The sequence below is a fragment of the Rhinoderma darwinii genome, chromosome 5 (genome assembly GCF_050947455.1).
Source record: "Rhinoderma darwinii isolate aRhiDar2 chromosome 5, aRhiDar2.hap1, whole genome shotgun sequence".
In the NCBI taxonomy this organism is placed as follows: Eukaryota; Metazoa; Chordata; class Amphibia; order Anura; family Rhinodermatidae; genus Rhinoderma; species Rhinoderma darwinii.
The window spans coordinates 61,455,273-61,479,793 of record NC_134691.1 but is presented as its reverse complement, the minus strand read 5'-3'; the positions used below and the strand labels follow the sequence as shown (position 1 = coordinate 61,479,793).

At 45.8% G+C, this 24,521-nt stretch overlaps 1 protein-coding gene across 11 annotated transcripts in view; it reads right to left on the bottom strand.

Moving 5' to 3' along the window:
* The window catches only part of LOC142652481 (uncharacterized), a 63,333-nt gene that overhangs the window by 17,417 nt on the left and 21,395 nt on the right, over window positions 1–24,521 (bottom strand). For 10 of the 11 annotated variants that reach the window (XM_075828117.1, XM_075828123.1, XM_075828116.1 and 7 more), the window contains 7 exons: window positions 23,658–23,723; window positions 23,223–23,267; window positions 20,033–20,113; window positions 19,560–19,610; window positions 12,010–12,059; window positions 11,876–11,914; window positions 11,676–11,725 (listed from right to left, as the gene is read on the bottom strand). In XM_075828117.1, the coding sequence (XP_075684232.1) occupies window positions 11,676–11,725; window positions 11,876–11,914; window positions 12,010–12,059; window positions 19,560–19,610; window positions 20,033–20,113; window positions 23,223–23,267; window positions 23,658–23,723 (382 nt within the window). The remainder of the gene's footprint in view (window positions 1–11,675; window positions 11,726–11,875; window positions 11,915–12,009; window positions 12,060–19,559; window positions 19,611–20,032; window positions 20,114–23,222; window positions 23,268–23,657; window positions 23,724–24,521) is intronic. The other variant, XM_075828120.1, reaches the window with a different exon arrangement.

Sequence of the window (24,521 nt, the reverse complement as noted above, 5' to 3'; positions counted from 1 at the left end):
CAGGTTACCATGACAACGCGCTACTATGCGCTATATTAGGATCTCGTACAAATAAAACATTCTCTAGACATCGTACTATCTCACCATCCCCCTGACAACTCCATATCATCTATCCCTTCCATATACCACATATAAAACACTTGTATAAACAATATGTTATTTGTACTGAATGCCGATAATCATTTTGGTTCAGGAACTGAACGGATCAGTTTGTTCATAGATTTACTATACTAAATGTGACATCTAATAACATGTACTATCTGTTAGCAACTCATTTGTTATTGCATTCACCCCATTTTTTCATTTTGTATTATGTTCTTTATGTTATGACATTTGCTGAACTTTGACCTGCTGATTTTGGTGGTTTTTCTGGCCAGGAGGCTGGTCTGAACTGGCCCAATGAGCTTGATTTCAATTTTGTACATTTGTGTATATATATGTGTCCTCTGTACTATCCCCTTGATATGCCTGATGAAGATGCCAGTCCGGTATCGAAACGCGTAGCATCCATCGTTATTAAACTAATTACATTAAGCAGCGCCGTGTATCCCGTTTTTTCCTCCTTAGATCTAATCAGTGGCATCAGGCACAGGGGTTTTAAAATCCTCACCGATCCACGCTTGATTCATTTTCAGAAACGTGAGCTTTTCCAAGCTGTTGGCGGACAATCTTGTTCGCTTAGGGGTGACGAATCCCCCTGCCGCGCTGAATACCCTCTCTGACGCTACACTGTAGGGTGTACAAGACAGTACACCCATGGCAAACTGGGCCAGTTCTTGCCAATGATCCAATCTGCTGACCCAGAAGTCCATGGGGTCTGGGATCAGCATTTCTGACGGAGAAAGGGCACAGTCCAGGTACGAGTGAACCTGGTTGTTTAGGTGCTGCACCTGGTGATGGTGAACATCCCTTTGGTGACTACGATGTGTGTCAGGTATTGGATGTAAAAATGTTGTCATCATATTTTCCAAACTGAATTGGCTGCTGCTGCTGCCGCTGCTGCCGCCTATTGCAGAGGTAGCTCTGCCAGAGGCGGTGGAACGATGAGACAGTGGGGAGCGGAGAGTGGCCCTCGGGTCAGACATGCTTGCAGCAGGTGTTTGCCGTTTGAAAGCCGTGACAAGCTGGCTGCATAGCTTCTCTCGATAATAAGCCAATTTTGCCTCCCTCTCGGAAGGCGCAAAAAACTCCCCCATTCTGGCTTTATACCGAGGGTGTTAGGGATCTGCCAGGTACTACGTCTAGGTATACTCCTGGGATTAATCAATCCACACCTGAGGCCAGACCTGTTCGACTGACACCATCTCCCACCAACCAGGGTGGCAGGCTCAGTAGTGGGAGAGCCTATCGCGGCCTGGTCAGTCGGAGTTAGCTCCGCCCCCTGTCCTTTATTACCTGCCGTGTTCTCCTCCTCAGTGCTTGTAATTCTTCTGGATTCCTGGCCCCACTGCTGCTTGCTCCAGCCTGCTTCTGCCGTGCTTCTGCCTTGCTGCAGTTCCGCTTAACCTGCTTTGCTTTGCCTCTGGCTTGCTTCCTCCTCCGTGCTCACTTGGGTATACTCCACTTCATCCTGGTCCGGGCTACTGATTCACCGCTCCGTTTCCTCGCGGCGTTCCGTGGGCTACTGCCCCTTCCCTTGCGTGTTCCCTGTTTGTTCTCCTGTGCACTTAGACAGCGTAGGGACCGCCGCCCAGTTGTACCCCGTCGCCTAGGGCGGGTCGTTGCAAGTAGGCAGGGACAGGGCGGTGGGTAGATTAGGGCTCACTTTCCCTTCACCTACTTCCTGCCATTACATAATTACAAGCCCATACCTAGTCTACCATTTCTCCTACGCTGACGCTATCATGGACCCCCTTGAGACCCTGACCCAGCAGATGCAGGGCCTCTCCCTACAGGTCCAGGCCCTGGCCCAGAGGGTCAACCAGGGTGATGCTGCCTTAGTAGTTCCCCTCACCTCACCTCTAGAACCCGACCTCAAGTTACCTGACCGGTTCTCAGGGGACCGTAAGACGTTTCTCTCCTTCCGGGAGAGTTGCAGACTGTATTTCCGCCTAAAACCCCACTCCTCAGGTTCCGAGAACCAGCGGGTGGGTATCATCAACTCCAGGAAGGGCCCCAAGAGTGGGCCTTCTCCTTGGCTCCTGACGCCCCTGAACTTTCCTCTGTTGATCGTTTTTTCTCTTCCCTCGGACTCATTTACGACGAGACTGACAGGACTGCTTTAGCCGAGAGTCAGCTGGTGACTTACGTCAGGGTAGGAGACCGGTGGAGGAATACTGTTCTGATTTTAGAAAGTGGTGCGTAGCTTCTCGGTGGAACGATCCGGCCCTAAGGTGCCAGTTTAGGTTAGGATTATCTGACGCCCTGAAGGATCTGCTGGTTAGCTACCCCTCTTCTGACTCCCTTGACCAGGTTATGGCCCTAGCAGTACGACTTGACCGACGTCTCAGGGAACGTCAGCTTGAACGCTTCAATGTGCTCCCCTCTGACTTTTCTGCGATCCCCCCCGAGGTCCCGTCTCCTCGCCCCTTCACGGAGGACTCGGAGGTACCTATGCAACTCGGGGCCTCCATGTCCCCTCGACAACGTAGGGAGTTTCGCAGAATGAATGGTCTCTGCTTCTACTGTGGGGACGACAAGCATCTACTGAACACCTGTCCCAGGCGCAAGAATAAAAAGCCGGAAAACTTCCGCGCCTAAGTGATCACTTGGGCGCACAGGTATTTCCCGTTAATGTGAAACGCAATAAGATTTTGCTTCCCTTTCAGGTCTCGTTTGCTGGCCGGTCTGCCACGGGCAGTGCTTTCGTGGATTCTGGCTCATCTGCTAATAGCATGTCTGTGGAATTTGCTATGTCTCTAAAGATGCCTTTTATTGATTTACCTTATCCTATCCCTGTAGTAGGTATCGACTCAACTCCCCTTGCTAATGGTTATTTTACTCAGCATACTCCTGTTTTTGAACTCCTGGTTGGCTCCATGCATTTGGAGCAGTGCTCTGTACTGGTGATGCAGGGATTATCGTCTGATCTGGTATTAGGTCTTCCCTGGTTGCAGTTGCATAATCCCACGTTTGATTGGAATACTGGGGAGTTTACCAAATGGGGTAGTGAATGCCTGATGTCATGTCTTTCTGTTAACTCTATTTCTCCCCGGGAGGAGGTAAACATGCTTCCTGAGTTTGTTCAGGACTTCGCCGATATGTTTTCTAAGGAGGCCTCCGAGGTGTTGCCCCCCCCAAAGAGATTACGATTGCGCCATCGATTTGGTGCCTGGTGCCAAGCTTCCTAAGGGTAGGATATTTAATCTTTCATGTCCTGAACATGAAGCTATGAGGGTGTATATCCAAGAATGCTTGGCCAAGGGTTTCATTCGCCCCTCGACTTCTCCTGTAGGTGCTGGCTTCTTCTTCGTGGGGAAGAAGGATGGTGGTCTTAGGCCGTGCATTGATTATCGTAACCTGAATAAGGTCACCGTAAGGAACCAGTACCCACTTCCTTTGATTCCGGATCTTTTTAATCAGGTTCAGGGAGCCCAATGGTTTTCTAAGTTCGATCTACGGGGGCATATAACCTTATCCGCATCAAAGAGGGGGATGAGTGGAAAACTGCGTTCAACACACCCGAGGGTCATTTCGAATACCTGGTCATGCCCTTTGGGTTGTGTAATGCCCCTGCTGTCTTCCAGAATTTTATTAATGAAATCCTGAGAGATTACCTGGGTAATTTACTTGTTGTGTACCTTGATGACATACTGGTGTTTTCCAAGGACTGGTCCTCCCACGTGGAGCATGTCAGGAAGGTGCTCCAGGTCCTTCGGGAGAATAATCTGTTTGCTAAGACTGAAAAATGTGTCTTTGGGGTACAGGAGATACCATTTTTTGGGCAAATCCTCACTCCTCATGAATTCCGCATGGACCCTGCCAAGGTTCAGGCTGTGGCGGAATGGGTCCAACCTGCCTCCCTTAAGGCGTTACAGTGTTTTTTAGGGTTCGCCAACTATTACAGGAGATTTATTGCCAACTTCTCGGACGTCGCTAAGCCTCTTACGGACCTTACTCGCAAGGGTGCTGATGTCCTCCATTGGCCCCCTGAGGCCGTCCAGGCCTTTGAGACCCTCAAGAAGTGCTTTATCTCGGCCCCCGTGCTGATTCAGCCCAACCAAGAGGAGCCATTTATTGTGGAGGTTGACGCATCCAAGGTGGGAGTGGGGGCAGTCTTGTCCCAGGGTACCAGCTCCCTCACCCATCTCCGCCCCTGTGCTTACTTCTCTAGGAAGTTTTCGCCCACGGAGAGTAACTATGATATTGGCAACCGCGAACTTCTAGCCATTAAATGGGCTTTTGAAGAGTGGCGCCACTTCCTGGAGGGGGCCAGACACCGGGTAACGGTCCTTACGGATCACAAGAATCTGGTTTTCCTAGAATCGACCCAGAGGCTTAATCCTAGACAAGCTCGGTGGGCACTATTCTTTACCAGATTTAATTTCTTGGTTACCTATAGGGCTGGGTCCAAGAATATTAAGGCTGATGCCCTGTCACGTAGTTTCATGGCCAATCCTCCTTCCGAGAAGGATCCTGCTTGTATTTTACCCCCTGGTATAATCGTTTCTGCCACGGATTCTGATTTAGCTTCTGATATTGCGGCTGATCAGGGTGCAGCTCCCGGGAACGTCCCTGGGGACAAACTGTTTTATTCCCCTGCAATACCGGCTAAGGGTACTCAGGGAAAACCATGACTCTGCTCTATCTGGTCATCCTGGCATCTTGGGCACCAAACACCTCATTACCAGAAACTATTGGTGGCCTGGGTTGCCTAAAGACGTTAGGGCTTACGTCGCCGCTTGTGAGGTTTGCGCTAGGTCCAAAACCCCTAGGTCCCGACCTGCGGGCCTACTACGTTCCTTGCCCATTCCCCAGAGACCTTGGACCCATATCTCCATGGATTTTATCACCGATTTGCCTCCATCTCAGGGCAAGTCGGTGGTGTGGGTGGTAGTAGACCGCTTCAGCAAGATGTGCCACTTTGTGCCCCTTAAGAAGCTACCTAACGCCAAGACGTTAGCTTCTTTGTTTGTGAAACACATCCTGCGTCTCCATGGGGCCCCAGTCAATATAGTTTCTGACAGGGGGGTACAATTTGTTTCCTTATTTTGGAGAGCTTTTTGTAAAAAGTTGGAGATTGATCTGTCCTTCTCCTCCGCCTTCCATCCCGAAACTAATGGCCAAACGGAAAGGACTAACCAATCCCTGGAACAATATTTAAGGTGTTTCATCTCTGACTGTCAATTCGATTGGGTCTCATTCCTTCCCCTTGCTGAATTTTCCCTGAATAACCGGGTCAGTAACTCGTCAGGGGTCTCCCCGTTTTTCTGTAATTTCGGGTTTAACCCAAGGTTCTCCTCCGTTTCCCCTGGTTGTTCCAATAATCCTGAGGTAGAGGATGTTCATCGGGAACTGTGCACTGTCTGGGCCCAGGTTCAGAAGAACCCAGAGGCGTCCCAGAGCGCACAAAAGATTCAGGCGGATAGTAGACGTTCTGCTAACCCCCGGTTTGTCGTCGGGGATTTGGTCTGGTTGTCGTCCAGGAACTTGCGCCTTAAGGTCCCGTCCAGGAAGTTTGCTCCCCGATTTATTGGACCTTATAAGATCATTGAAGTCCTCAACCCTGTATCCTTCCGTCTGGAGCTGCCCCCATCCTTTCGCATACATGACGTCTTCCATGCCTCCCTCCTTAAACGCTGCTCCCTGTCCTGGTCCCCCTCGAGGAAACCTCCTGTTCCCATTCTCACCCCTGAGGGGGTGGAATTCGAGGTGGCCAAGATTATGGACAGTAGGATGGTCCAGGGCTCCCTCCAGTACCTGGTCCATTGGAGAGGATACGGGCCGGAGGAGAGGACTTGGGTACCTGCCCGTGATGTTCACGCTGGGGTATTGATCAGGAGGTTCCACCTTCTCTTCCCTACTAAACCGGGTCCTCTTAGTAAGGGTCCGGTGGCCCCTCATAAAAGGGGGAGTACTGTTAGGGATCTGCCAGGTACTACGTCTAGGTATACTCCTGGGATTAATCAATCCACACCTGAGGCCAGACCTGTTCGACTGACACCATCTCCCACCAACCAGGGTGGCAGGCTCAGGAGTGGGAGAGCCTATCGCGGCCTGGTCAGTCGGAGTTAGCTCCGCCCCCTGTCCTTTATTACCTGCCGTGTTCTCCTCCTCAGTGCTTGTAATTCTTCTGGATTCCTGGCCCCACTGCTGCTTGCTCCAGCCTGCTTCTGCCGTGCTTCTGCCTTGCTGCAGTTCCGCTTAACCTGCTTTGCCTCTGGCTTGCTTGCTCCTCTGTGCTCACTTGGGTATACTCCACTTCATCCTAGTCCGGACTACTCATTCACCGCTCTGTTTCCTCGCGGCGTTCCGTGGGCTACTGCCCCTTCCCTTGCGTGTTCCCTGTTTGTTCTCCCGTGCACTTAGACAGCGTAGGGACCGCCGCCCAGTTGTACCCCGTCGCCTAGGGCGGGTCGTTGCAAGTAGGCAGGGACAGGGCGGTGGGTAGATTAGGGCTCACTTTCCCTTCACCTACTTCCTGCCATTACAGAGGGTCTAAAAGTGTGGCTATCTAGTAGTCATCTCTTTGCTTCATGCTAACAATACGACAGTCAGCGCGCAAGTAACGAAGCATACAGCTCGCCATTCTGGCCAGCGTTTCAGAGGGCCCGGTTGGTTCCATCTCCGCCCCATACTGCCATGGTTGTCCATCATCAAGGTCGTCGTCAGACTCGTCATCACCACCATCACTGTCATGTTGTGCGGCTGCCTCGTCCCCTATCCCTTCCTGTGATTCCATCTCCAAATCCAGCTCCTCTTCAGGTCCTGTTTCCTCATCCTCATCCTCCTCCTCAACATCCATAGCCAGATGTGATCCTTCCTCCATCCTTTGCTGAATCATCGCTGTAAGCGTTTGCTCCATAATGAATATCAGCGGCATAACATCGTTCTTTCCGCTAGCGTCACGGCTCACAAATCGTGTGGCCTCTTCAAAGGGCCTCAAAACGCGACATGCGTCTCTAACCAGCTGCCAGCGCCTGAGCTCAAAATTACACTGGCTCCAAACTCTGCCCATCTGCTGCATCAGGAAATAATTCACGGCTTTCCGTTGTTCGTACAGACGGTCCCACATGTGCAGGGTGGAATTCCAGCGTGTTGGAACGTCGCAAATCAGGCTGTGTTCTGGGAGATTGTTTTGACGCTGCAAGTCCAGGAGGGCGTGCTTAAATGCATACGAACGTCTAAAGCGAACGCAAACCCTCCTGGACATGGCCAGCACACCCTTCAAACCAACATATGACTTTAAGAAGCGTGTTATGACTAGATTGATCACATGTGCCATGCAAGGAGCGTGTGTCAGGTGACCTAGACGCAGTGCAGCCACAACGTTCTTGCCGTTATCAGAGACAACATTGCCCAGTGTGAGTTTCAGAGGAGACAGCCAGCGTGCAATTTCCTCCTTGATGCACAGCAGCAGCTCCTGCCCTGTGTGGCTTTTCTCGCCCAGGCTCAGCAGGTGTAAGACTGCGTTGTGGCGCTTCACCTTGCACCTATGAAAAGAGGAGGGAGGAGGAGTGGAAGATACGCTGTGTCCTGTCGGGGACGGGAAGACCTCCAAGGAGGAAGGCAAGGCGGGGGAGGAGGAGTAGGAGAAGGAGGAGGAGTAGGAGGAGGAGGATGGTAGACGCCTGGTGTCCGGAGTTGAACCAGAAAGATACAAGCGTGGAGGTGGTAATGCCTGGCATTGCTGCGGTGGTGCATCGGACTGCAAAATATTGACCCAGTGGGCCGTGAAAGACATGTACTGTCCCTGCCCATAGTTGCTGCTCCACGTGTCAACGGTGGCATGTACCCTGCTGCACACGGATAATTGCAAGGACTGGCACACCTTTTCCTCCACATGCTTGTGCAAGGCAGGGACAGCTGTTTTGGAGAAATAATGTCGGCTAGGTATTCGCCACCTAGGCTGAGCGCACGCCATCAATTGCTTGAAGCCGGCGGAGTCGACCAGGTGGTATGGCAGCGACTGCACCACCAACAACTTAGCCAGGTGTGAATTAAGCCGCACGACAAGTGGATGACTGGGTATATATTGTTGCTTATTGGACAACGATTCCGTAATGGATAACTGACGGGACCTAGATGATGGAATGGAAACACTAGAAATACCTATATTACTACTGTCACTGTGCCAAGGAACTGTAGAGGATCTGGAATCCAACGAAACCTGGCTTGAAGCCAGATCGTCAGAGTCTTCCTGCTGAGATGACCGCGAGCCAGCCAACCAGTCCACAATGGCCGTATTGTCTAAAGTAACCCGCCCACTGGAGGAGATGGACAAGTCTGGCTTGCTGATACTGCTACTACTACCAGCAGGCACATGGCTGCTGCTACTAGTGGAAATGGGCACATGTCTTGTGCCACAAATGCTGGTACTGGGTCTGGCACCAACAGATCCAACATTTGGACTGGAAGAGGAGACGGCATGGGTGTTTTTTCCTCTACCCCATCCTTTCAGAACCTTTTTTTTACCAGACATTTCACTGCTGGAGTGCAGCAAGTTGAATCAAAGCCTGGGGGATGAGCCCCTTCTAAAAGCATATTCACACTGACACTGGCTTGGCAAATGGCAATGAATGAGAATTTCTAATAGCCACGCTGCAGTGCACTCAGGGAATGCTGGGCGTTGTAGTACTACGTCTACTACAAAGGCTGCCTGTATTGCAAGTTGGATTGTTATTTGTTTGTTATGTTAACGACCGGGGATGAGCCCCTTCTAAAAGCGTATTCACACACTGACACTGGCTTGGCAAATGGCAATGAATGAGAATTTCTATCAGCCACGCTGCAGTGCACTCAGGGAGTGCTGGGCGTTGTAGTACTACGTCTACTACAAAGGCTGCCTGTATTGCAAGTCGGATTGTTATTTGTGTGTTATGTTAACGGCCGGGGATGAGCCCCTTCTAAAAGCGTATTCACACACTGACACTGGCTTGGCAAATGGCAATGAATGAGAATTTCTATCAGCCACGCTGCATTGCACTCAGGGAATGCTGGGCCTTGTAGTACTACGTCTACTACAAAGGCTGCCTGTATTGCAAGTTGGATTGTTATTTGTTTGTTATGTTAACGGCCGGGGATGAGCCCCTACTAAAAGCGTATTCACACACTGACACTGGCTTGGCAAATGGCAATGAATGAGAATTTCTATCAGCCACGCTGCAGTGCACTCAGGGAATGCTGGGCGTTGTAGTACTACTACAAAGGCTGCATGTATTGCAAGTTGAATTGTTATTTTGTTATGTTAACGGCCGGGGATGAGCCCCTTCTAAAATCGTATTCACACACTGACACTGGGTTGGCAAATGGCAATGAATGAGAATTTCTATCAGCCACGCCGCGGTGCACTCAGGGAATGCTGGGCCTTGTAGTACTACTACAAGGGCTGCCTGTATTGCAAGTTGGATTGTTATTTGTTTGTTATGTTAATGGCCGGGGATGAGCCCCTTCTAAAAGCCTATTCACACTGACACTGGCTTGGCAAATGGCAATGACTGAGAATTTCTATCAGCCACGCTGCAGTGCACTCAGGGAATGCTGGGCCTTGTAGTACTACGTCTACTACAAAGGCTGCCTGTATTGCAAGTTGGATTGTTATTTGTTTGTTATGTTAACGGCCGGGGATGAGCCCCTTCTAAAAGCGTATTCACACACTGACACTGGCTTGGCAAATGGCAATGAATGAGAATTTCTATCAGCCACGCTGCATTGCACTCAGGGAATGCTGGGCCTTGTAGTACTACATCTACTACAAAGGCTGCCTGTATTGCAAGTTGGATTGTTATTTGTTTGTTATGTTAACGGCCGGGGATGAGCCCCTTCTAAAAGCGTATTCACACACTGACACTGGCTTGGCAAATGGCAATGAATGAGAATTTCTATCAGCCACGCTGCAGTGCATTCAGGGAATGCTGAGCCTTGTAGTACTACGTCTACTACAAAGGCTGCCTGTATTGCAAGTTGGATTGTTATTTGTTTGTTATGTTAACGGCTGGGGATGAGCCCCTTCTAAAAGCGTATTCACACTGACACTGGCTTGCCAAATGGCAATGAATGAGAATTTCTATCAGCCACGCTGCAGTGCACTCAGGGAATGCTGGGCCTTGTAGTACTACTACTACTACTACTACAAAGGCTGCATGTATTGCAAGTTGAATTGTTATTTCGTTATGTTAACGGCCGGGGATGAGCCCCTTCTAAAAGCGTATTCACACTGACACTGGGTTGGCAAATGGCAATGAATGAGAATTTCTATCAGCCACGCCGCGGTGCACTCAGGGAATGCTGGGCCTTGTAGTACTACTACAAGGGCTGCCTGTATTGCAAGTTAGATTGTTATTTGTTTGTTATGTTAACGGCCGGAGATGAGCCCCTTCTAAAAGCCTATTCACACTGACACTGGCTTGGCAAATGGCAATGAATGAGAATTTCTATCAGCCACGCTGCAGTGCACTCAGGGAATGCTGGGCCTTGTAGTACTACTACTAATACAAAGGCTGCCTGTATTGCAAGTTGGATTGTTATTTGTTTGTTATGTTAACGGCCGGGGATGAGCCCCTTCTAAAAGCGTATTCACACTGACACTGGCTTGCTAAATGGCAATGAATGAGAATTTCTATCAGCCACTGTGCACTGACTCAGGGAATGCTGGGCGTTGTAGTACTACAAAGCCTGCCTGTATTGCAAGGTGGATGCAACGGGGATGAGCCCCTTATAAAAGCGTATTCACACACTGGCTGAGTAGTGAGTAGTGGATGAGCCCCTTCGATTGCTGGATTCCTGCCTTTTAGATTCCTAAAGCTTTCCCTTACTGCACAGAGATGCTATCCCTACAGCTCCTGTCTGTAAAATGGCCGCTGAGCTCCGTGCATAGACTTTTATTGCAGGCTTGAGTCCGCCCCTATGCTGCCTCCCGATTGGCTGGGAGAGCCGTTTGCAAGGCATTATGGGGTAGCCTGATGTCAGGTGATCTTGTGAAATCCTCCATTTTAGATGTAACTTGTGGCAGGCGCCAAAATGTAGCCGGGTTCGGTCAAAACGGGTTCGGCCGAACCTGGTGAAGTACGGATTCGCTGCGAACCGAACTTTTCCGGAAGTTCGGACCGAAACCGGGTTCGGTTGTCCCGGTACGCTCATCTCTACTTATGTTCTAAGCCTTGTAAGGTCCTAATCATTGTAACGTCCTAGAAAAAAAAAACGAATGTTCAAAAAATGATGCCAACATGTAGTAGACATATGAGAAATGTGAACTAGCAACTGTTTTGGTTGGTATAACCCTCCGTCTTACAAGCAAATGCATTTAAATTCAGTAAAATTAAATTTTTTTTCAAATTTTCTCTAAATTTTGCTATTTTTCACAAATATATCCGACAAATTTTACCACTAACATAAAGCCCAATGTCTCACGAGAAAACAGTCTCAGAATCGCTTGGATAGGTTTAAGCATTCCGAAGTTATTACCACATAAAGTGAAATATGTCAGATTTGAAAAATGGGCTCTGAGCCTTAAGGCCCAAACTAGGCTGTGTCCTTAAGAGGTTAAGATTTTCCATGTCTGGGCATTATTTACTTACTTTATAGTCTGAAGCTTCAGCACAGAAAACAGCAGAAGATGCTAAGGAACCTAAGTAGGAAACACAAAGTTTGAGGATTAAATAATAAGATGACAAATCTTGCGTTGACAGTGGTGATTAGTGAACAGGATTTTTCTCTCACTGTCCAGTGTTGTTATGAGTGTGAGTGCGCACTCTCAGAGAAAATCAGCATTAGTTACCTGGATCAAGATCTTCCCCCATTGTAGCTGCTTTTGCTGCTTGAAAGAAGTGGAAACAAATAATTATAAATGGCAAGTTCCATAATTTTCCAGGAAATATTTAACACATCATAACAAATAGAGAAACTACTCACATGTTCTTCCCTTTCTCATCATACATTTTGGTATCCACCAATTCCTTGCCCTTGTGAAATAAATAAAAAATGAGCAAAAGTAAAAAACTTGGCCATTTTTCAAATTAATGTGAAAACCCAGTATTTTCCTAATATTATGTTTAGAGGGAACCTGATGTTATGGATACTATTTTCTGTCCTAAATTTCAGAAATAGCCGTTCTAAAAAAATTAAGGAGTCAAACATTTTCTTTTTTTTGACCAAGCAGGACATCTTCTCAGGAAAATAAACCACCAGGCGACCACCAGATCTTCCGTTTAACCTCTAGGCGTACCACAACGCAACTGTATGTTTGGGTGGCCAGTGTCTTAGCGCACCGGGAACGGGAAGGTCAGCTGTCCCCAACAGCTAACACTCCCGAGTCACCGGCAATGGACCTGTAAAAGCGGTTCAATGCCGGCGATCGATGTAGTCTGTATAGATCCACTGATTACATAATTTCTGCAAATAAAATGTTAAAAACAGTTCTGGGACTTGTAATTAGTCCCGAAACGGTTACTATGGACCCCCCACCTGCCCCATGCCCCATGTGACCGGCAATGGACGAAAAGATGTGGTCCATTGCCGGCGAGCGCCGTGATTGGTGGGTCTGTTCAGACCCACCAATCAGAGTGCGTTTTTAGCCGGGGGAGGTAAAACCCCCCAACCGACAGCTAACACTTCCCAGTCACCGGTAATGGACCCGTAAAGTGGTCCAATGTCGGCGATCAATGTAATCGGTGGATCTGTACGGAACCACCAATTACATTATTTCTGCAAATAAAGTGTTAAAAACTGTTCCGGGACTTGAAATTAGTCCGGAAACAGTTACTATGGACCAGCAATGGACCAATAGCAGTGGTCCATTGCTGGCGATTGCCGTGATTGGGAAGTTTTTCATCCAGGGCGGGTGAAAAATACCGGACACAGGCTCTGATCTCTTTGTTGGTGAAGAGAAGTTGGAGAGATCAGAGCCTGTCTCGTGTTATGTGCCCCACACAAAGTTAAAATCAGAATTAACCCCTAATTTCCCTCTCCCTTGTACCTAGTGTGTGACCCCACACACCTCCCAGTGTATAAGGGAGATTTTCTTTTTTTTTTTCCATCCATAAATCACTTAGGCTGGGTTCACACTACCTATTTTCAGACGTAAACGAGGCGTATTATGCCTCGATTTACGCCTGAAAATAGGGCTACAATACGTCGGCAAACATCTGCCCATTCATTTGAATGGGTTTGCCGACGTACTGTGCAGACGACCTGTAATTTACGCGTCGTCGTTTGACAGCTGTCAAACGACGACGCGTAAATTGACTGCCTCGTTAAAGAAGTGCAGGGCACTTCTTTGCAACGTAATTTGAGCCGTTCTTCATTGAACTCAATGAAACGCAGCTCAAGATTTACGAGCATCACAGACGCCTCGTATATTACGAGGAGGAGCTTTTACGGCTGAAACGAGGCAGCTGTTTTCTCCTGAAAACAGTCTGTCATTTCAGCCGTAAAAGCCTCTCACCGTGTACACATACCCTTAAAATATTTTAGTTGTTAGGTAGTTTTCTAGGTCGTCTACATCAATTCGTCACGTCAGTTGTCAGTTAGTCAGCGTCAATCCGTAGCGTCAGTTGCGTCACTTGTCAGTTAGTGTCAATCCGTCACTGTCAGTCTCGTCACTTGTCAGTTAGTCAGCGTTAGTGTCAGTTAGTAAGTGGTACTAAGTGTTATACAAAAACAAAAACAATTGTTTGTTCGTGTTTAGTGATTTTTGTGAAAAAACTTAAAAACCCGAAAAAACGTAGTGTGTCAGTGTTAGCATTAGCAAGCGTTAGTTAGTGTTTATTGTTTTATGTGAAAAAACGAAAAATCTTTGTTATACAACGGTTTGTTACAGCTACGTGTGTATAAACTACATATATTTACACACAAATTAATAAAATGGCTGAGAAACGTTACACCGCTGAAGAGGCATATGCCATCATCGCATTCGATACGGACTCAGCGAGTGGTCAGGAACCAGAGTTCTTTCTCTCGTTCTTCTCCTCCTCCTCTAGTGACAGTGAGGAGCCTCCTCGTAATCGCAGGAGGGTTAGTGCCCAGGTTCTGCCTGACCCTGAAACTGCCGTTCTGCCTGACCCTGGTACTGCCAGCAGTGATTGGTCACCACAACCAATTACATCCCCCATATCCCAGAATTTACTGCTGCGGCAGGAATTCATATGCAGACGGAAGGACTGACTGTAAATGGATATTTCAAATTGTTCTTTACCGACAATTTGATAGAGCTTATGGTGGCTAAAACCAACATCTACGTCCCCACCAATTTATAGCCGAACACCCAAACTCCTTTTATGTCCAGCCCAATCATTGGCTACCAACTAATTGTGCAGAAATGCAAAAATATTGGGGGTTAGTCCTCAACATGGGTCTCACTAAAAAGCCCAAAGTGAGATCCTACTGCTCCATGGACATTTTATATGATTGTCCGTTGTACTGAAATACAATGACCAGACCCCGCTTTGAGGCCATCCAAAAATGTCTGCACTTTAAAGGCAATGTGTTGCCAGAAAAACATGTTTTTTTTTTTAAATTAAACATTTAGTGTGTGGGTGATTAAACATTGTTCAAATTTTTTTTATTTTTTTCACGAGTCAGGAAATATTATAAATTAATTCAAAATTTATAATACTACCCATTTTTGGTCACTAGATGGAGCTATTCCCAAAATTGCAGCATTGCAACATTGGGTTAAAAGCCCTCGCTCTAGTGAGCTCTCAGCATCCCCCCCTCCTTTATCCTGGCTAGTGCCGGGATAAACGAGGGGTTTGAACGGTGTAACCTCCTACACTGTGTGTCGCCATTTTTTGAGCTAACACACAGTGTAGTAGGTTTACATACAGTAGTAAACACACACAAACACGAACATACATTGAAATCTCTTACCTGCTCCTGCCGCCGCGGCTCCCTCCGGCCCGTCCGCTCCGTTTGCTGCCGCTGGTCCAAGTGCACAAATCCGGAAGCCGCGACCGGAAGTAGTAATATTACTGTCCGGCCGCGACTTCCGGTCCACAGGAAAATGGCGCCGGACGGCGCCAATTTCGAATTGGACTGTGTGGGAGCGGCGCATGCGCAGTTCCCACACAGACGCCGTACACTGAAGTCAATGGGACGGGAGCCGTCCGCAGTCCCTATGGGACTGTGGCTGCCGTATTCCATGTCTGTATGTGTCGTTAATCGACACAGACAGAAATGGAACAAAAAATGGCAGCCCCCATAGGGAAGAAAAAGTGTAAAAATAAGAAAAAGTAAAACACAAACACACAAATGAATATAAACGTTTTTAATAAAGCACTAACATCTTTAACATATAAAAAAATAATTTGTGATGACACTGTTCCTTTAATGACAACTCCCAATGCCCCCCCCCCAGGATGACCCCAATTCCAATAGACTTTTTAAAATTATGCCCCTCATAAACATTTTTCCCCCAAAATGTACCGAAATCTACACCCCCGACAACGAGATTTCAGTTGATGAATCCCTGGTGCACTTCAAGGGTAGGCTGAAGTTTCACCAATATTTGCCCAATAAGCGCACCAGGTACGGGATCAAGGTCTACAAGCTGTGTGAGTCTGAGACCGGATACACACATGCTTTCCGAATCTATGAAGGGAAGGACAGGACAATACATCCCCCAAATTGTCCCCCCATCCTGTCCACAACAGGGAAGATAGTGTGGTACCTCCTGCACCCACTCTTAGATCAGGGGTACAACTTGCACTTGGACAACTGGTACACATGTGTACCCCTGTTCAAATGTCTAAAAGACAAAAAAAACTGTGGAATGTGGGACGGTCCGAAAAAAACAGCGGCACCTTCCCAAGACCCTCATCGGCCAATCCCTGCAAATTGGAGAAAGCAAGGCATTGCTGCAGAATAGGGTCCTGTGTCTGAAATACCGGGATAAAAAAGATCTATGCATGCTGACATCTATGCATGACGCCAGCTGCACCCCTATCCCCACACGTGGATTCACAACGTCCACGATGAAGCCTATATGCATTTAGGCATATAATAAATTCATGGGGTTTTGACCTGAATGACCAGGTGTTAAAACCGTATAGTGCCATGAGGAAAAGCAAAATTTGGTACAAAATATTGGCAGTGTACCTTGTACAGATGGCACTGTAGACTTTTAATTTTCTGTAAAGCTGGCCACCCGGGTACCTACTTGGAGTACCAAGAAAAAAATTATAAAATTTAATTTGCTCGGAGACGAGGTGGCGGAAACATATGCTGCTTCAAGTAGTTCTTGCCGTATCGTTCCTGGGCAGCATTTTCCAAGTGAAGTGCCTGCAACACCAAAAAAAAATGGAGGGTACAAAAAAGGTGTCGTGTCTGTGAAAAAAGGGGTATCCGTAAGGATACCATATATCAGTGTGACACCTGTCCATCAAAACCCGGACTCTATATGAAGGAATCCGCATCTTCCACACCTCCCTGGATTAAAAAAATTATACTTTTGAAATCCCCACCCCTCCCTTTATCATTCTGATCTTTTACCTATTTTTAAAATTGGACACTCTAACAAAACGTATAACAAAACTAAAAACCCTCATTATAACCCTAGATGAATACCTAATATTATAATAAATGTGTATGATCTGCATAATTTTTTAGGCCTATACTTGTGGCTAAAATGATCCAAGTAAAAATAAGGCCTCAAAATCCTTGTGGTGCTTCTTCGCTGCCAGGGACTGCTATGCGTCCAGACAACATATTTAGACCACTTTGGGGGTATTTCTGAAGTCAGAAGAAATACCCCAATAAATATTGAGGTGAATTACTTCACTTATATGCTGTGTCTGAAAAATCTGCCCCAAAAATTCTGCATTTGTAAAAAATTTAACATTTTATTTTTCAAGCCAGGAAAACCTTGGGGTCATAAAAGTGTTCACACCCCTACATAAATTCTTTGAGGGGTGCAGTATCCAAAATGGGGTCACTTCACTGTACTGGTACCTCAGGAGCCCTGCAAACGCGAGATGGCACCTGAAGACCATTCCAACAAAATCTGTGCTACAAATTGTGCTCCTTCTCTTCTGAGCCCTGCCGTAGGTCCAAACAGCAGTTTATTACCACATATGGAGTACTGCCGTAATCGTGAGAAATGACTTTACAAATGATGGGGTACTTTTTCTAATTTATTCCTTGTCAAAATTAAAAAATTTGATGTGTTTTTCCGAAAAAAAAATGAGATTTTAATCTTCACAGTCTATTTACACTAAATTTTGCAACAACTCTGTGAGGTCAAAATGCTAACTATATCGCTAGAAAAATTCCTTGAGGGCTTTAATTTCCAAAATGGGGTCACTTTTAGGGATTTCCACTCTTTTCATCTCTCAAGGGCGTTGCAAACACAACATGGCACCGACAACCATTCCAGCAAAATCTGCGCTCAAAAATCCAAATGGTGCTCCTTCCTTTCTGAGCCCTGCTGTGGGTCTAAACAGCCGTTTATTACAACATATGGGGTATTGCCGTAATCAGGAGAAATGGCTTTACAAACGTTAGGGTGTTTTTTTGCCTTTAGTCCTTGTAAAAATGTAAATATTCTATGTTTTTTCAGAAAAAAGGTAGACTTTCATCTTCACATACTAATTCAATTTAATTTAACAAAATAAATAAGGGGTCAAAATTCTAACTATACCCCTAGATAAACTCCTTGAGGGGGTGTAGTTTCCAAAATGGGGTCACTTTTGGGGGTTTCCACTGCTTTGGCACCACAAGATCTCTTCAAACCTGACATGGTGCCTAAAATATATTCTAAAAAAAAAGGAGGCCCCAAAATCCACTAGGTGCTCCTTTGATTCTGAGGCCTGTTCTTCAGTCCATTAGCATACTAGGGCCACATGTGGGATATTTATAAAAACTGAAGAATCTTGGCAATAAATATTGAGTTGCGTTTCTCTGGTAAAACCTTCTGTGTTACAGAAAAAAATGTATTACAAATGAACTTCGGCCAAAAAAATAAAATTCTAACATTTCACCTCTACATTGATTTAATTCCTGTGAAACACCTAAAGGGTTGAGAGACTTTGAGAATGCTGTTTTGAATACTTTGAGGGAGCAGTTTTTAAAATGGGGTGATTTATGGGGACTTTCTAATATATAAGGCCCTCAAAGTCACTTCAGAACTGAACTGGTCCCTGAAATAATAGCCTTTTGTAATTTTCCTGAAAATGTGAGAAATTGCTGCTAAAGTTCTAATCGTTGTAACGTCCTAGAAAATTAAAAGTATGTTCAAAAAATGATGCAAACATGAAGTAGACATATGGGAAATGTAAATTAGTAACTATTTTGTGTGGTATTAATATTTGTTTTACTAGCAGATACACTTAAATTTAGAAAAATGCTATTTTTTTGCAAATTTTCTCTAAATGTTGGTGTTTTTCACAAATAAATATTACATTTGTCGACCAAATTTTTTCACTACCATAAAGTATAATATGTCACGAGAAAACAATCTCAGAATCGCTTGGATAGGTAAAAGGATTCACATAAAATAACACATGTCAGACTTGAAAAATCGGCTGTGCCATAAGGCCAAACAGGTTGTGTCCTAAAGGGGTTAAGTGACCCTCCCAACAACTTCATATGTCTTCCTGGACTACTGTAAGTAATGGGGAAGGGGAGAGGGTAGACTAATGTTTTGTGGTTAACTGAAGTCACAACTGAATTTCAGGCTGGAAATGTACAGACTTATGTTTTGCTAAATCCTCAAGGATGTTACACACTGCTGAACTTGTTGGCTAAATCTAGCTAAATGCTGAAATTCCATGTAAGGCCAAGTTCAGACGTGGCGGAATTCAGACGTTGCAGATACCACAGCGGACTTGCCACAGATTTCAGTTTTTGCATTGCAAAGGCTGAAATCCGCAGTGAAATTCCGCTACTTCTCCGTAACATAATGTGCATGCTGCGGAGGGAAAATTGTGAACCGCAGCCTAATTTCCGCACAGTTATTTTCCGCAACATCTGAACTAAGTTCCCTAAAAATGTATAGAAACAAATGTAAAAAACATTGCCACGTCTGAATGTGCCCGTATACTCCTGAGGGTATATTCACACGCCTTATTTTCATCAGTTTTTCGGGAGGTAAACGCCCTGAAAAATGGATAAAAATACGGAGGCTAAACGCCTCCAAACATCTGCCCATTTCATTGGGAAAAACGGCATTTCATTCTGACGGGGCGTTTTTTTTTAGAGGCCATTTGAAAAAATGGCGCGTAAAAAGCGCCCTGTAAAAAGAAGTGCATGGTCCTTCTTGAGCCGTTTTTCATTGGGTCAATAGAAAAACAGCTCCAAAAACAGACGCAAAAAAAACGCATAAAAAAAATGCTTGATGATTAAAATGGCTGAAAATCAGAGGCTGTTTCCCCTTGAACACAGCTCCGTATTTTACAGCCGTTTTTTGTTTAGCGTGTGAACATAGCCGTAGTGTTGTGTGGATGGGTAAAACATCAGTTCAAACTTACATGACAAAATCCAGTTCATCAAATCCTCCATAAGTTTGCCATTGCTTCAGTCTAGAATATAAAATAAGGCTCCTGTTACATTCATTGACACTTTGGACAATTATAAAATTACAGAAAATATCATTAACATAACATCTGTCCCCGAATAAATTTATTTTTATTTTCCCATAGATTGGACAGATTGCCTTTATCTAAACTTGCGGCTCACATTACTTCTATATCTCTATGTAACAATTTAATCGCACTGTGGCCCCTAGTGCAGGTTTCCCATATACCCGTCATTTCATTCCTATACAATATGCTAAATGACTGGTGTCCATCAATGGTAGTTATGTTTCTAGCCATGTTCTGTATGTGCAGCCATATTTTTTATAAATTCGCCATTTATCAGCAATTTGTATAAATCTATAATGTGTAATCTACTGTATAGTGTTAGTATATATTTTGCTCATTGTATATGGACTTTCACTAACCGTTTGATGTTCTCCTCTGTGCTCTCTATATATTCATCAGTCTCCATCTCTCCTTCTTTCTCCTCATCCTCATCTTCTTCACTATTGGACATATCGCATTAAACATTTTATCATAAGTGTAGGGTGAGCCATGCCCTGTTGATGAATCTGGCATAGGTGAGAAACTTAGCATTGTTTTCAGACTTGTCATTGTTTTCTGGCAATTTTCGAAGAAGAAAAGTGTTAGAAAACCTTAAATGTGTTGTGCTCGGTGCAACTCTAAAATCCCACTCACTTTTTTTGGACACAATCATACTGTATGTTTGGACACCGTGGCCCAGAGGTCTCATAAATATGCCATTTAGTGCAAATTCCATTCTCTTTAAGGTATTTTTGTCAGAAAACAGACATAAATACATTGATAAATCTGCCACAGTGAATCAATGGAAGAAAAACCCTCAGGTTAAACCTCAGGTAGTAAATTCAGGGCAATGACCTTAAATGTAGAATTTTCGGAAATACAGTACTCCCTGTCCCATACACCACACCAGAGAGACAGCAGGAGAATAGGAAGGTAAACACGTGGCTCAAGAATTGGTGTAGGAAAGAGGGTTTTGGGTTCTTGGAGAACCATGTCGACTTCACTGTTGGCTACAGACCCTAATGTATGGATGGATTGCACCTACATGGGGAGGGTGAAGCAGTGTTGAAAAGAAGATGAGGTTGAAGGATTGTTTAATCTAGGATCAGTGTCGCCAACGTCCATAGTAAAAATAGGGTGTTTTGGTCGATAAAAATTAAAAAATACACAATTCCATTTCACCTTTACTACATTTTTGTGATGCTATAGGCTCCTTCAATATACATTTGATCCAACTTGTTTTACATACTTACATTATTGTGTCTAAACAGGGCAGTTCAGAAACATTTCCAAATTCAATCGTGTAATAGAAAATACAGCCGTGGCGAAAATCAAAGAATTTATCATTTTTATAACGTATTTCTCTCAGATAAATCCATTAAATTAATTGCTGCTTTCCCATAGATTATACAGGATGATTTTATCACATATCCTAAGTCTGCACCTACAGATGTAGCCGTCTTTACCTTAACTTTTCACGCAATAAATAAACAATGACTTGATCTCTTATCTTGACTTTTTCAATGACTTTTCAGTGGCTTTTGATGGGGGATATCACACTGCAGCAAGTTATCAGAATCAAGTTAAAGATGGCTACATCTGTACATCACTCTGCATGGAGGACTCCCATGTCCTAACACTAGTGTACATTATTCTATTAGATATTTACCAGAATTCTTGCTTTGCCTCAGACGCTCTTTGTTTCCATCTGTTGTAGAAAATAAAAAGGAATAAATGCAAAAATGACAAATACAAGTGATATAATGTGCAGGAATTTAGATTATACTATATGGCCTTCTTCATGAAAACTAGTGCAGACAAAAACTGAAAATCAGCAATTTCCTAATATTATATCATTACCTGTCTGACTAAATTCATCAGAAAATAAAAACTATCATAATATTACTGGCTCATATGTATGACAACTGGACAACAATGTCCAGTATTGAGTGGCGTAACTACCGCTATAGCAGCCGTAGCGGCTGCTACGGGGCCCGCGGCATGAGGGTGCCCATGTCGCCCGCCGGCACGGGCCCCCACCATGGCCGGAGGCTCCGCTAGCAGCCGCTATGGCTGCTACAGCGCGACGCCACTGATTACTACGGCAGAGCAGGGAGGTATCTCCCTGCTCTGCCATTAAACAAAAGACATGTATCCCCTATCCACAGGATAGGGGATACATGTGTGATCGCTGGCAGCGATAGGGAGAACGGGGACTGAAAGTCCCCTGAAGTTCTACATCACAAACCTCGGACTTCCGGGGTCTGTGTCGGCAGCTCCGTAGAAATGAATGGAGCGCCGGCCCGTTCTCCCTATCGCTGCCAGCGATCACACATGTATCCCCTATCCTGTGGATAGGGGATACATGTCTTTTGTCTTTTCACACGGTAGGTCGCATTTTTTGGGGGGTTGGGGACGCTGTATTGCGTTCCCTACAGGGGGGGGCTGTATAGCGTTCCCTACAGGGGGGGCTGTATGGCGTTCCCTACAGGGGGGGCTGTATGGCGTTCCTTACAGGGAGGGGCTGTATGGCGTTCCCTACAGGGAGGGACTTTATGGCGTTCCCTACAGGGGGGCTGTAAGGCGTTCCCTACAGGGGGGCTGTATGGCGTTCCCTACATGGGGAGCTGGATGGCGTTCCCTACAGGGGGGGGCTGGATGGCGTTCCCTACAGGGGGGCTGTATGGCGTTCCCTACAGGGGGGGCTGTATGGCATTCCCTACAGGGGGGCTGTATGGCGTTCCCTACAGGGGGGCTGTATGGTGTTTCCTACAGGGGGGGGCTGTATGGCGTTCCCTACAGGGGGGCTGTATGGCGTTCCCTACAGGGGGGGAGGCTGTATGGCGTTCCCTACAGACCCCCCCTGTAGGGAACGCCATACAGACCCCCTGTAGATAATGCCATACAGACCCCCTGTAGATAACGCCATACAGTCCCCCCTATAGATAATGCCATACAGTCCCCCCTGTAGATAACGCCATACAGCCCCCTCTGTAGATAACGCCATACAGTCCCCCTGTGGATATCGCCAAACAGTCCCCCTGTGGATAGCGCCATTCAGTCCCCCTGTAGATAGCGCCATGCAGCCCCCTCTGTAGATAGCGCCATACAGTCCCCCTGTGGAGTCAAAAGTTTGCTATGGGGCCCAGTCTTTCCTAGTTACGCCCCTGCTAGTATTGTTTCAGTTGTCGTATATTAGGATAATGCTGATTTGCTGAAATAATACATAATATGACTCAAGGATGATGCTCCGTTAGGGCATGTTCAGACGTGGCGGAATTGCTGTTGAATTCCGCTGCGGACAGGCAGACTTTTTTTCTTTGGTTTCAATAGATTTTTAGTTAACTTAGTGCAGACATTGCGAAAAAGAACGGTGTGGAAAATAGCTTTCAGTGCGGATTTTCACTGCAAATGCTGAAACCTGTGGCAAGTCCACTGTGAAATTCGCCACATCTGAATAAACCCTAAAATTTGCAAATTTGCCTGAATATGCAAAATCTGCCACGTTTGAATGTGTCATTTAGTGCTAACATAATGTCTTGAACACAATACTTCACATCATATACATACCTCTTCAGAACTTTCTCCTGCTCCTCCTCACAATATTTCTTCATCCTGTTAGGGAGCACAGAAGACAGTGAGAAATCAGATTATATGGAGGAAGATTTATTAAAAGTAAATCAAAGAAGGGGGGGCGGAGCTAGCAGTGAAACTGCATGGACGTGTTTTGCTGAGCTCCGTACATCCAGCAACCCACAGAAGCTCACGGAAGCAGCAACGACCTCAAAATGGTCAAGATAGGAGGCAGCAAAGCTAGGGAAGCATCGGAGACTATTGCCCCGACTCCCTCACAAGCCAAAGTGGAAAAATTCTTTGAAAAGAAATCCACTTCTCTAACGTCCCGGGGTCCCAAGATGGCGCCGCCATCTCGCCGGCAGAGAGGAGATGAGAGTGCTGACACCACTGACACTGAAGCTACAGGTATGTCGGCTGCTGGGGACTTACCTTTCATGATACGAATGTTTCTGCAGGTACTGGTTAAAACTCTGGAACCAGCAGTACAGGATATTGCTGAAATTAAACAAGACATTAAACAATTTGGTCATAGGGTTGAAACACTGGAAAATACCCAGGCGGCCATATTGGATTTTAATGCTGCCACTGTGCAAAACTTTTCCTCAAGTCAGACTACCTTTATACTATTTTCAGATCGCTGGAGGATCAGGAAAATCATGGCCGCAGAAACAATTTGCGTTTCCGTGGTGTTCCAGAATCTGTGTCCTCTAAAGAAATCCCAGCTGCCATTTTGTTTATTTCTCGTTCGCTTTCGGGGGACACTTCTGCGGATGATGAGATTGTCATCAAACATGCCCACCGGGCATTGCGCCCGAAACCGAAAGCCAATTAACCTCCACGAGACATAATTTGTCGCTATCTGAACTTCAAAGTTAAAGACAAAATCCTTTTCAAGTCCAGAGAAGCAGCTCCTGTTCTATTTAAAGGCACATTGATCTCAATTTATCAGGATTTGGTTGCTATTACTCTACAAAAGCGGAGGAAGCTTAAACCACTTACGGATCTTCTACGGACCAAAGGAATTCTTTATAGATGGACTTTTCCGTTTGGACTTTCTTTCTCGACTGACGGTCGGCGATTCAATATTTCATCGATAGGAGATCTTGCGGAAGTCTACGATTATCTTGGGATTGCCCCATTGCAAATTGAGGACTGGGACCTTGTTACAGATTTAGCTTCTCTTACTCCAGTTCCGCAAACTACTCCATATGGTTATTTGCATATTGTTTTCTGTGCAATTTCTTTGCTTATTTTGTGGAACATAACTTGAATGGTTATCTAAATGTTTGATTG